The 12,649-nt window shown below is 38.7% G+C and overlaps 1 protein-coding gene across 2 annotated transcripts in view; it reads right to left on the reverse strand.

Moving 5' to 3' along the window:
* Window positions 1-12,096, reverse strand: part of LOC135220868 (aminopeptidase N-like) — a 72,584-nt gene extending 60,488 nt beyond the window's left edge. The window contains exon 1 of one of the 2 annotated variants that reach the window (XM_064258455.1): window positions 11,911-12,096. In XM_064258455.1, the coding sequence (XP_064114525.1) occupies window positions 11,911-11,940 (30 nt within the window). In that variant the 5' untranslated portion in view covers window positions 11,941-12,096. The remainder of the gene's footprint in view (window positions 1-11,910) is intronic. The other variant, XM_064258456.1, reaches the window with a different exon arrangement.
* Window positions 12,097-12,649: the final 553 nt, after the last annotated feature.

The following is a 12,649-nucleotide window of genomic DNA, read 5'->3' on the forward strand; positions in this document are numbered from 1 at the left end:
AACTGAAGAGTTCAGTATAATTGGATAGGTATATGAAAGGGTCTTGACTGAAAAAGTGCGACAAAGGACCGAGGGTTTATTATTAAGGAAAGAATATTGTTGTTCTGATAAGGTTAGGACGTTTCTAGATGAAGCGTTTATCATGAAAGAATTCGATAGACAGCAGAGGGAAAATCTGTAGCTGTCGCATTGTGATAGTTTTGGGGCGGAACTGACACCGATACAACATGGAAAGCATCGCAGATATAACAAGGAAAAAATCTAAGGCTCCCGTAGAGGACCTCCCGTTCTGCAGAACTGATGATATCTTCCTTTGCTCACCGGGGGAACGAACAGGGACCCGTGTAAGGCTGCAGAGCCCCCTCCTACGCTTTCCCCTGACTTTCGGGAAAATTTTAAGGAGACGATGACCTCCTCTTTTTATCCTAGAATCTTCAAGCGTTAAAAACAGATATTACAGATAAGGAATCATTTGTTAGAAAGGGGAATCACAATAGGGTAGACAAGAGGGATAGCTGGAGCTTTGCACAACTTTTGAAAAAGGTGGCATCTAAGGATCCAAAAGAGAAAATACGAGATTTTCAGCTAATGTTTCCTTAGGGAATGAATTGTTCTAGTAGAAAAAGAGTGAAAGGACGAAGAAATGACGCAAGTTAATTGGCTGTGAAGTAGGAAAACTAATGGTGAATGAGTTTTTGAAAGATGTAAAGGTGTGATAAAAAAAGGCAGGCACGGGAAAATAAGACTAATGACGCTATATACGTAGAAGTGGCATAGCTATGTAGAGAGAAGAGAAAATGGACTGGTGTGGAGTGGGTATCACTTGGAGATTATGACTGGTAAACAGAGGAACAGCGAAAAAATGGTGAATTGACTGGTGGCGAAAGTCATGGAAATGAGGCTTTGATATCCACAAAACACGGGTGGTGGTGGGGTGGGGGTGGGGGGGTGGGGGGGGGGGGGATTGGTGTCTCGTCTAGAATGAAATGGAAAATGGAAGATTGTCGACTTGTTTCCTTAGAGTTCCCTCTGTAGCTATGCGATGCCACTGCACAACTGGGGGAGTTGTCTCTCTCGGGGGTTTCATTCTGACCTCACATGTTAAAAGAAAAAAAATTAAGTACTGACCGTCGCGTTGTTTATTTACGAAATTTGTTCCTTTTGGAGGGATTGGCGTCTGGTCGAAAGAAATTTTGTTCCTAAATGACACATACACGCACATAATTTCACGCATTCTCCAGCGCACAAATTCACAAATGTGTGTGTATATATATATATATATATATATATATATATATATATATATATATATATATATATACACACACACATGTACATAATATATATATACATATATATATATATATATATATATATATATATATATATATATATATATATATATATATATATATATATATATATAGTATATATATATATATATATATATATATACTATATATATATATATATATATATATATATATATATATATATCGAGCTACAAATGTCCTTTAATATCTAATTCGCTCTACCTCGGAATTAATATATTTTCATATATGTTTACCCAAAGGGGAATTTCTTAGGCGATAATGGATTTGCCGGGTCATGGGCACGAACCATCGCCACCTTCAAATCCAGGAGGACAGCGAAGCCTTAACCCACCCCGCCACCGCAAGAGGATATAAGTTTATGCCACCTCACACCTCAAATACCTGTCGCTCTCAGGTATTCGTAGTTTTGGAGACTGCATCAAACCCCCTCAACCTCGGTAGCGTTGTAGTGCTTTTGTCCGCACGTAGCCATTATACAAGTCATATCACATTACTGTGATTCAAATACATATATCGAGCTACAAATGTCCTTTAATATCTAATTTGCTCTACCTCGGAATTAATATATTTTCATATATGTTTACCCGAAGGGGAATTTTTTAGGTGATAATAGAATTGCCGGCTCATGGGCACGAATCATTGACACCTTCAAATCCAAAACTACGAATACCTGAGAGCAACAGGTATTTGTGGTGGCGGGGTGGGTTAAGGCTTCACTGTTGTCTTGGATTTGAAGGTGTCGATGGTTCGTGCCCGTGAGCCGGCAAATCTATTATCGCCTAAAAAAAATTCCCCTTCAGGTAAACATATATGAAAATATATTAATTCCGAGGTAGAGCAAATAGATATTAAAGGATATTTGTAGCTCGATATATGTATATGAATCACAGTAATGTGATATGACTTATATAATGGCTATGTGCGGACAAAAGCACTACAACGCTACCGAGGTCGAGGGGGTTTGATGCAGTCTCCAAAACTACGAATACCTGAGAGCGACAGGTATTTGAGGTGGGAGGCGGCATAAACTTATATCCTCTTGCGGTGGTGGGGTGGGTTAAGGCTTCACTGTCGTCCTGGATTTGAAGGTGTCAATGGTTCGCGCCCGTGAGCCGGCAAATCTATTATCGCCTAAAAAAAATTCCCCTTCGGGTAAACATATATGAAAATATATTAATTCCGAGGTAGAACGAATTAGATATTAAAGGACATTTGTAGCTCGATATATGTATATGAATCACGGTAATGATATATATATATATATATATATATATATATATATATATATAATGACAGGGGTCATCAGTAACCGTACTCATGACATAATTATACTTTGTTATTGAACTAAAGAAAATCCATTAATATCGAATATACTTCAATTTGGAATTATCATACATAATTCCCTCTGGGTACAAGACATATCCAAGATCAAGTGATTTCTAAATTAATGGGTTAAATGTGGATTATTATTTTATGTCCATCTACCTACCTAGTGTCTGTCTTTATTTGCATACAGTGCCTGTGTATCTGAGTGTACTGTATATTATGCCCATTCCTTTGCGTTGGAGAGAGAGAGAGAGAGAGAGAGAGAGAGAGAGAGAGAGAGAGAGAGAGAGAGAACTGCTTTGCAACCATGTAAAGTGGGATTACGTGATTGCTTATAGAGCTTGTTTATATATGTGCTGCAAAGTGAGCGTCGAGACACTGCCAGGACTTTCGAAATAATGATGCAGTGACCCTTTGTTGTCTTCTTTACGTTCCTGAAATGGTGATGCGTGCTACTTTTATCTATCCTAGTTTTTGTTGCGACTTTTCCGTGCATTTCTTTCATCATTTTGTTTGCTAACAGACTTTTTTTTCCCCGACAGAATCAAACAAAGTGGCGAATGCGTTATATTTTTTTTTTCTAACCCTAGCTTTTATTGGAAGGTTTAGTATACGCGTTATTAGTCCAAGTTTCCAGAAGGTAGGCTCACACTCTTCAGTATAAGAACACTCTTCAGTATAAGAATAATTCCACATTAGAATAAATCTGAATTGTTTTGTCGTGAATATGAAGGCCGCGTAAATCTTTAGATCTAATCTTGAAAACAAAATGTCCATCCTTCACCCCAACACCACAGAGGCGTCTCCAGTATATTATCGCTTTGGCATAATAATACCGTCATTTGAGCTGCCTCTTCTTATTTGAAGTATCTCATTGAGAGCAGTTCTGCTTAAAGAAGAGTGACATGTGTAATGTACTTGTATGAAAATTATGTTATGTATGTAGTATGTATATACATACGGTTTCAAACACGTGTAAGTACACAAGTAATTTTCAGTGATAAGAGATGAATGGAAATAATATTCAGCTAAAATGCATTTTGTTGCTTTGAAAGCTAAGCTGTTACTAAGCTCTCTTGCCGCAGTTTTGTCTTGACAAGACGAAAAGGCTTAGTAACTGTCTTGCTGTTCCCATGTTCTTGTTCCACTTATAGATTACGTAGAGCACACCCAAACCTGCGCTATAGATATCTAGCTATATAATATATATATATATATATATATATATTTATATATATATATATATATATATATACATATACATATGTGTGTGTGTGTGCGCGCAAAGGAAATGGGGAAAATATGATTATTGACTTGATGGTGAGTGATGTATGCAAGCAAAATAACATAATACGTTAAGAGGCTGTGGGTACAAAGTTGCCTGAAGGGCACGGGACATATATTGCTACCTGTTGTTTTTTCAGTTCATCGTACAATCAATGACGAACGCAGAGAAAATTTACACCCTGTTTCTTAAACTGGTTTCGAGTTCATTGCTGCCATGGAGAGGAAATGAATGACTATGTTTTGTTAGCTTCTAATCGCATGTCTGAACTTCGAGTCACTTGGAACGAGGAAGATATTGCTTCCACCCCTCCACATCAAACTCGTTCTCATGAAGAACTTTGTAAAGGCATTGGACAGGGACGGTAGATGATTTGCTTTCCTCCATCAGAAGTTTCAACAGAAAAGCATGGAGAAACTTAAGGCAGGTATATTTGATGGTCCTCACACAAGGGAACTCATCAAGGAGGGTAGTTTTGATGATGCATTGAATCCTGCTGGACTCTGTCTGGTTGTCCCTTAAGTCAGTCATTGCAAACTTCCTTGGCAGCGAAACCAAGGAATCCAGGCGCTTGACGAGACTCACGATTATTGTAATAATTATTTGGAATACCCGCTGCCCAAATCACTCTGGGAACACCTTGGTCTCCGATCAGACGCTAGATAGTGTAAGACGGTAACCTCGGCGTCTACGACCGTAGTTATTGCGACGCCACTTTAAAAGTTTGCGTAAAAATGCAGTTAGAAGTCTGATCTTGACCTAGCCACGCTACCGAGGACTTGCTTTCAATGGCCCTTCAAGTAAACGTATATAGGAGTGAGTGTGAAATGTCACATTGTCCACTGACCTTTTGGTCACTTTGTGTACTTTTGAAAATTATAATTTTTTAGCTCTTAACAGTTCCTAGTGATCCTGCTCGACTGTTACACTGACCTTTGACCTAAAAGGGTGGAAATACTAGTATTAAGATTATGGGAATTTTATAATTTATCAATTCACTACAAATATGTAAGTAGTTACAAATCATTTAAACTGCCGAAAAGTCCTGACTTTTATTATGGAGGAGACGACTTCTGTGGAAAAAACTGTCTACTTGAACCTTATTTCTTCGAAAATTGATTTCATGAGGTAGCGACCTAATGAATATATCTGCTCCCGTTATGTCAAGATCCGTTCAGCTGTTCTTATTGAAACAAAAAATGAATAAATAAAAATAACATAAAAAAATAAAGGCACGCACACACACTCACATAGCCATTGGGGAATTTAAAAGTTAGTAAGGGGTATGTTTGATTCGTTCATCAGTGACCTGAACAGCTAAGTAAATAATAGCTTCGAAGTCTTCCTTCGGTAGCATTGGAGTGATCATTACATCATGGTAAGAACAGAAAGAGTTAATGCTGAAATAAAATCTTAGAAGGACACCCACTGATTAATATAATTTCAATAATAAATGATGGTCGAGGCAGTAAGTCCGGACCCTGTACTGAGTTCACACCTCAACCTCGCTAAGCGTTTTTCTCCAGAATGTAATGTTAAGCAGTGAATGTAAAAGGAAAAACATAATAGAAAGGCGTTATAACGTAGAGACAGAATTAAAGGAAAGAGGTGAATAACATAAATTTCCAATACATACAATACTTGGGGTAAAACTAGGTAGGACACTTCACGTTATTTCTATGTAGTATTCAAACCCTACCACGGCAGCAACGGATTCAATTCTAGATGGGAGTCTTTAGTTGCTATCTCGTTTTATCTAGCACACTGAGCCTTGGTCAAAAAAAAGTTTTTTTAATCGAGTTCGTATTAAGTGGCACGTTACACTTCGCTTACCCCATTTGGGTTTAAATAAACCGTAAAGATTAAAGTGATAAGCGTAATGGATTGGCAAGAGCCATCTCCCTCTTTCCTTATTTGCATTTAATTATTCATCTATCTAGTTTCAATTCCCTTTCTTTGCACTTCCCTCTTCTTGTTCTCCCGTCCGTACCTGTTCCTTTTCTCTCATATGGTCACCCGAAATATGATCTTGTTGGTAAAGGCTCTTGTGGGCACTGGAGGAGTGGGAAGACCAAAGGTGGCCGTGTACTTGAAAGAACACAGAGTAGGAGGCTGGAGAAGACTGGAGGTTGTGGAAGACAAAAGGCAAGAATGGTATGAGAGGCGGGGTTTGACAGAGGCCCTTTGTGCCTCGCAGCGTTGGAGGCAATGATGATCATGATATTGAAATCTGGAAAGTACTGTTTTTCTTGTAATTAACGTTTGATATCTTACTCAGTGAATTTCGAGGTGTCCCATGCATAAACGCATTTTAACATTTTTCCAGCATCGTGACGCACAAACTTTCCTCAAAGTTGCCAGCAATGGTGCCAAAATTGAAGTCATCCCGTCTCTCTTACATGACACACACATATATACACACACATTTATATATACTAATATATATGATTATACTTTGTATGTATGTATGTATGTATGTATGTATGTATGTATGTATGTATGTATGTATGTATGTATGTATGTATATTAGCCAAGCTGCAATCACAATCAGAAATACAGGCTACCAGCAGCTCAGTGTGGCAAAAGAAATAGAGAGGTAAAGTATGAAATGTATAACAGAAATAAAGAAAACAAAGTGATGAAACAAGCCATGCTCAATGTGAAGGCATCGAAACAAAGCGTCTGGAGAAACGCCAACGATCGGCTACATTGCTGGGAAAATCACTCCATAAATTTGGTCACAGATGAAACGAAGCTTCTAAAAGTCCGTGATAATGAACCTACGAAAGAAAAGGCAGGACTTTCATAGCTAAATACATGTCTAGTACTACTTTGTAGATTCGCAAGTATTGGAAGATCTGAATACAATGAATGATCAGAATGATGAAAATAGATTAAGTAATTTAATGGCAGTCAAGTTTTATCCAACAATTTATGATGCGTGGCAGATGTTGAACACCAAACCAAGGAACAATATTCAAAGCACTGGACAATAAAATAACCAAACCACTTCCTCAGGACAGACAGGTCCTCTAAAATCTTGAAAGACTCTCAATGTGCCAATATTTTGTGCCCTTGAAGAAGACTTGGACTAGATATGTTGCTTAAACTCAATAGTGATTCTGCTGTGGAAAATAACGCCTAGAATTTGAAGTGTGCACATAATTGCAGACATTTTATCAACAAAATGGGAGGTATATATTGGTTTAGTTCTTACTCATAATTTGCACCATGCACAAATTTTAGCAAAACGTATATGACGAGATTCTGTAACAAGAGAAGGGATTGATGCAAATAATGTAGCAACATCTGCAGGAGCAGCCAGTTTGTTTTCTAGGCTAAATCGCTTATCATGTGTTATTTTATAATCAGCTGTGGACCAAGAATACTACCCTGAGGAACAATAAAGATTACAGTCTTATAATCTTCATAGTGCCCGTCAAGACATGTTTTTATGCAATCCATCAGTTAGAAATTCAACGATGGTACTAATAAATACTCTTCCTGCTTCATGCAAGTTTGTAAACTACAGCAACACGATTAACCCTGTCAAAAGCAGCAGCAAAGCTACTAGTCCCAACGCACCCAGGGATTATTGTACGACACTAGAAAAGTGCACCACTTCTACACTTAGCTCATATAGTGAGATTATCAAGTCTGAAGCAAGTGCAAAAAGAAGCCTCATTCAGCTAATTGACGAAAAATAACTGAAAACCTTGGAACCAGATAATAGATAGTTTCCCTGAAAAACTTTGGAAAGATAACATTCAGGTCTGCGTCTCCAATCACATAAGGTCAAGGAAAGGGTTTTGAATGTCAGGGACCGAAAATCTAAATTACTCAGGAAAACAAGAATGAGGCCCAGTGAGTTTCACTTACTGCGCTCACTGTCAACAACAGTGCGTGACACAAACATCTGTTTGAAGCAAGAGAAACATGACACAAAGTGATCTACGTTTCTGAGTTGTTCCTGATATGGTTTATTGTCAGCCTAAGCATAAACACGCATGGAATCAACTTGGATATCTTCTGCCACTGACACTTATTATCGCGTGAGGAATTACTTTAACAATAGGATGTGTGTCATTGCGTATGAACCGTTGAAGTGATGAATGTTAAGATTGTATTTATTTATTTATAACACGCCCGACAGGGATGGCAATTGAATGCCCCTAAGGTAATTTACCCATGTGAAGACTAAATAAAATTTATGCAAAATTGTTTTGAATAAGTGAAGCGCTTTCACATATTGGGATATACATGCTTGTGAATATGATATATAAATACATGCAATTATGCTTACGTACACACGAACAAATGCGTGTACTTTAATTTTTCACACTTTTCGGTTTTGGTATTAGACTACAGGTGTTAGCAAACTGTGATTCATATCATGATGAAAGTAATTTGTACCGATCAGATTCAAGAGGAGAACGTTGAAGATTTAAAGTATTGACTTTGATGATAAGGAGTCTGAGGAGTTTTCATTGTGTTTGTTCTCATGTAAAGGGGATCATGATGAAATATGAATATTTTGAAAACGTTGGTTACAGATACTTATTTGTGTTTTGCTAATAAATTCGTTGTCAGTGATGTTAAGTTTATTTGAGATATGACGGTAAATATGCCCACTTATCGAGTGAAGCCCCCTTTGCTTTGTGTATACAACAGAAAATATCCAAAGACAAAATTCCTAATTGACTATTCGATAAATTTAACTTCATGAATGAGTAAATACAAAAAGTACTAGCTTTCGATGGCAAAGCACCCGACGTAGTCATTTATAGCCTATACATAAATCAGTGAATTTGCGTCTTTGTTGGTGTACCCGTGTATTAATATTTGCAGAAACGTCAAAAACAAAAGGTGACCTCAGGCTCGTCTGCGTAAAATGCTTGATAGTACCAGTTACTCTTACTTCATTAGGGATTCAAGAGGTGTGTTTTTGCTGTTTATCATCCCTTTGTTGCCGGTCTTGTAGATGCATTTGTTTTTATGGCCTTGGACCCCTTTGAGGTACAAGGTGTCTTGAGCCTTGCTGCTGTTACCTCCTCAACCAAGGACCCCTGACGTGTCCAAGAAATATAAATTTTGGCCAATTTTTCCCGGCTCCAGAGCCAGATGTTTGTTGATTTTAGATGCAGCCCTTCCCTTTATGCCAGTCATTGTCATTCTACACCTATTCTGGGGTGTCTGACTCTTCAAGAATTCTGTTGCTTCCTATGGGCTATGATCAGCTTTTTTGCATACTTTTTCCTTTTTCTTGTGTGTGCCATGCCCGGGCCTAGATAAGGGCACTGTGGTCTCCGCCTCATTTGCTGCTGAATTTAAAATAGATAAGGAAAACTCGTATCAGCGTAGGTTCTTGTTCTTTGAACATTCTGCGTGTGTTATATGAGTCAGTAACTAGTTTCTTTATAAAAGCTTGAAAACAAACTCCCGAATTGGCAATCATATGCAAGACGAAAGGAACTTATTCAGATGGAAGTGCGATCGATAGAGAATTGGGTTATAGGAACGTAGCAATGAACGGTCCTCTGGGCTCAGTGCGTTGACTAGTACTACCACTTCCTGTATTCGAAAATCAGGATTCACATCCACAGAATCTCCAGATTAGTAGCCCAAGCCAAAATAATTCAATGTGATTCCGCAGACAACCATTTTACTGCAGAGATTTTAAACTTAGTGGCCACTTTTATACACATGGCCCAGTCAGTTTTGAAGAAACGTCATGGTGTGAGAGGCAAGTAATGGGTCCATTTTCATGTTATATAATATTTATGGCAATTTATTGAAACCAAAGATGTTCATACTTCAATTGTATGCAATGGTGACTTCATTTTATGCTCATAAAGCATCTTGGCAAGATGCTTTTCATTACGATGAACATCCATCTTTCAGTTATGTCTGATGAGCTCACTGCTGCACAAGTGCCCCTGTTTATTGTTCCTCGGTCATGTCATGTCTGATGACTTTTTTTTCCCTTAGGTTAGTATAACCTTCATTGGCAAACCTTGGCCGTGTCACAGCCCCTGTACCGTGGCCCTCAAGTAAGGTACTTTACTAAAGATGGCACTCAGATATTCTTGCCTATCTCGTTATTTTTTTGTTTTGTTTTTGTTTTGCCTTATTGGTTGTTTTGTACATGTTATGCATTCACATTTATGTTTTTATTTACATAAATCTGTATTCAAATGGTGTCAATGATCAAAGTTGTCAGCATATTAAGACGAGTATTCCTTTCTGTCAACAATTTGGAGGATTTCAGTTTTTTCCTATTTGAATGTGAACCCCTAATAATAGTAAGACACGAAGCACAGTTTTATTATCAGTTGCCATTCAGTCATACAACTAATCTTGCTTGCTTCACGTTACGTTGTCTTCTCTCGTTTTACCCGTCAACCAAACTAACTTTTTCGGAGCAGAGACGATTAATGGCGTGACCGAAAGACAGTGCAATGTAATCTGAGTCTTTGTTTGGAAACATTGTTTGTATTGTTGTCAGATCCAGCTGGCCTTGTGCCAGCACGTGATTTGGCCCCTTCGGGAAACAATAGTCATGTCTCGGATTTGGGTCCGAAGCTTAACAAATTAAGTTTATTCGTTTCCCAAACTTTTACTTTTCACTCGGCAAATAAGTTGGCTTGGTATCATCGAAATGTTTCCTTAGATTTTTCCAATGTAATGTTATCATATAATTTGTCACTGAAAATCCGTGTGTTCTTGTACTCGAAGAATTTCATTTTTATTTGACATTTGCATTTCCACGAATTCGTACTGAAACTCAGACAGTTCTTGTACTGAAACTTTCCTATTACAGTTGACTGAATTGTTTACGAATTCTCACCAGAACCATTTTCGAGTAAATAAAGGCATGGATGCTGAATTGACTAATACGCTATTTAGCGAGATTTGGTAGGCAGTTCAGAGCACTGGCTTCATTATAGCGATTCACGGGTCATTGTCGGGCTGTTAATCGGAAATCAACGAGAATTCACTCGTTTAAAAAATCAGTCTGTGAATTAGGACAAAGTAAGAAGTGGTATTAATATTAGCTTATCATACAGTCTACAAAAGATTCAATTCATGAACAACAACTTTGGAGACAATGAAAGTCTTATCAGTAAATGACGTCTTTGTCCTTGACGAGAGAGAGAGAGAGAGAGAGAGAGAGAGAGAGAGAGAGAGAGAGAGAGAGAGAGATTACGAACGATAATCGTAAGCAGAAACAGTGCTTTCTCCTATTCTCTTCAGTTTTATTCTCTCTCTCTCTCTCTCTCTCTCTCTCTCTCACACACACACACACACACACAAATACTCTTGCATACACATATGCATGTAATTTGACAAATTTAACCACCTACATTTACGTCCTCAGAACTCTCTCTCTCTCTCTCTCTCTCTCTCTCTCTCTCTCTCTCTCCTCTCGCACATGCACACACAATTAAACATAGGGATTTGTAGAAATAATCAACCACATATACGTCTCTCTCCACTTTCACGAATACGAAAGTATAAATGAATACCCTGAAAGAATTAAGCTGATAAAATCTAGGAGAATTCAAGAACTGACCTTGGCCAAGGACTCATCGGAGGAAAAGGGCACCTTGGGAAGTGATCAAGTTACAGAAAAAAAAAAGAGGAGGGAAAGCTGGAAGGTGATAACCCGGCGCATGAATAAATACCCAAGCTATTAACATCCAGTGTAGCTTTCGTTGTATGTACGATAAGTGGGGTTCTGGTCACTTTTGTAGCTCTCAGCCGCTAGCAGTAATTTGTAAGAAAAGTAAATGGCTAGATATATTTGTGTCACAGAACTATACCGAATTGTTTAACGGTAACCACGAGATACAGCGAGAGTCCGGGAGGAGGGGCGGTCACGAAAATTACCGTTGCATCCGCAGGTGAGTTCTAATAGGCCCATCTGCTGACATAGCAGCGTTATGCGTGAAAGAAACCACGTACCTCCACTAGCGAAAAGTTCCCCTCCGTCATCTTGGAAAGGCGACCTCAACTCTTCCACAGCAAGGATAAGACTAAGGCAACAACAACGATCTTCCCGACACCAGCCCTGCCCTGGGTGAGAATGTCGACTATATTGTGGCCCCTAGTTAAAGGAAGGTCCAGTCAGCCAGCCAGAGACTCGCGAGCGCGAAGGACGAATCATTCCGCCTCCTTCGTTCTCAAGACTTCCATCGTCACGTGCACATACTGTTGATGACGTTGTTGCTGGAACGATCCGCTGTGAACACACACTCGGAGGAATTGGCAAGAGAGCTCTTCTGTTCGTGAAGAGGGTTACAGAATCTAATTGTTATGGAGTTGGAGCACCGGTGCACAGGGAGCTACTTAGAATGACAATAAGATATGGTCCTGCGAGCCTCTCCTCCCTCGTCTATCTTGATAGCTGATTTATGGTCCGTCCATTTTTACCTTTTCTCAACGTTTCTTTGATTTCCAGTCACATCAATGCCCTTTGCGAGGTGATGTATACTTTAACCTTGAAAACGGGCCCAAAAGAGGAACCGAAGTGGCCGAAATCATATGAGTCACACGATACCATTATGAGATAAAGGAAGGTTCGATCCGGGAAGGGCTCTCGCACCTCATCCAAACTCAATAAAAAAAATACTTTTTTTTTCTGACTTAATGAATTTCGGATGGTTTATTCCTATTGTAAAGTCAAACACGGAAAGGTTTCAGC

The sequence above is a fragment of the Macrobrachium nipponense genome, chromosome 2, assembly GCF_015104395.2.
Source record: "Macrobrachium nipponense isolate FS-2020 chromosome 2, ASM1510439v2, whole genome shotgun sequence".
In the NCBI taxonomy this organism is placed as follows: domain Eukaryota; kingdom Metazoa; phylum Arthropoda; class Malacostraca; order Decapoda; family Palaemonidae; genus Macrobrachium; species Macrobrachium nipponense.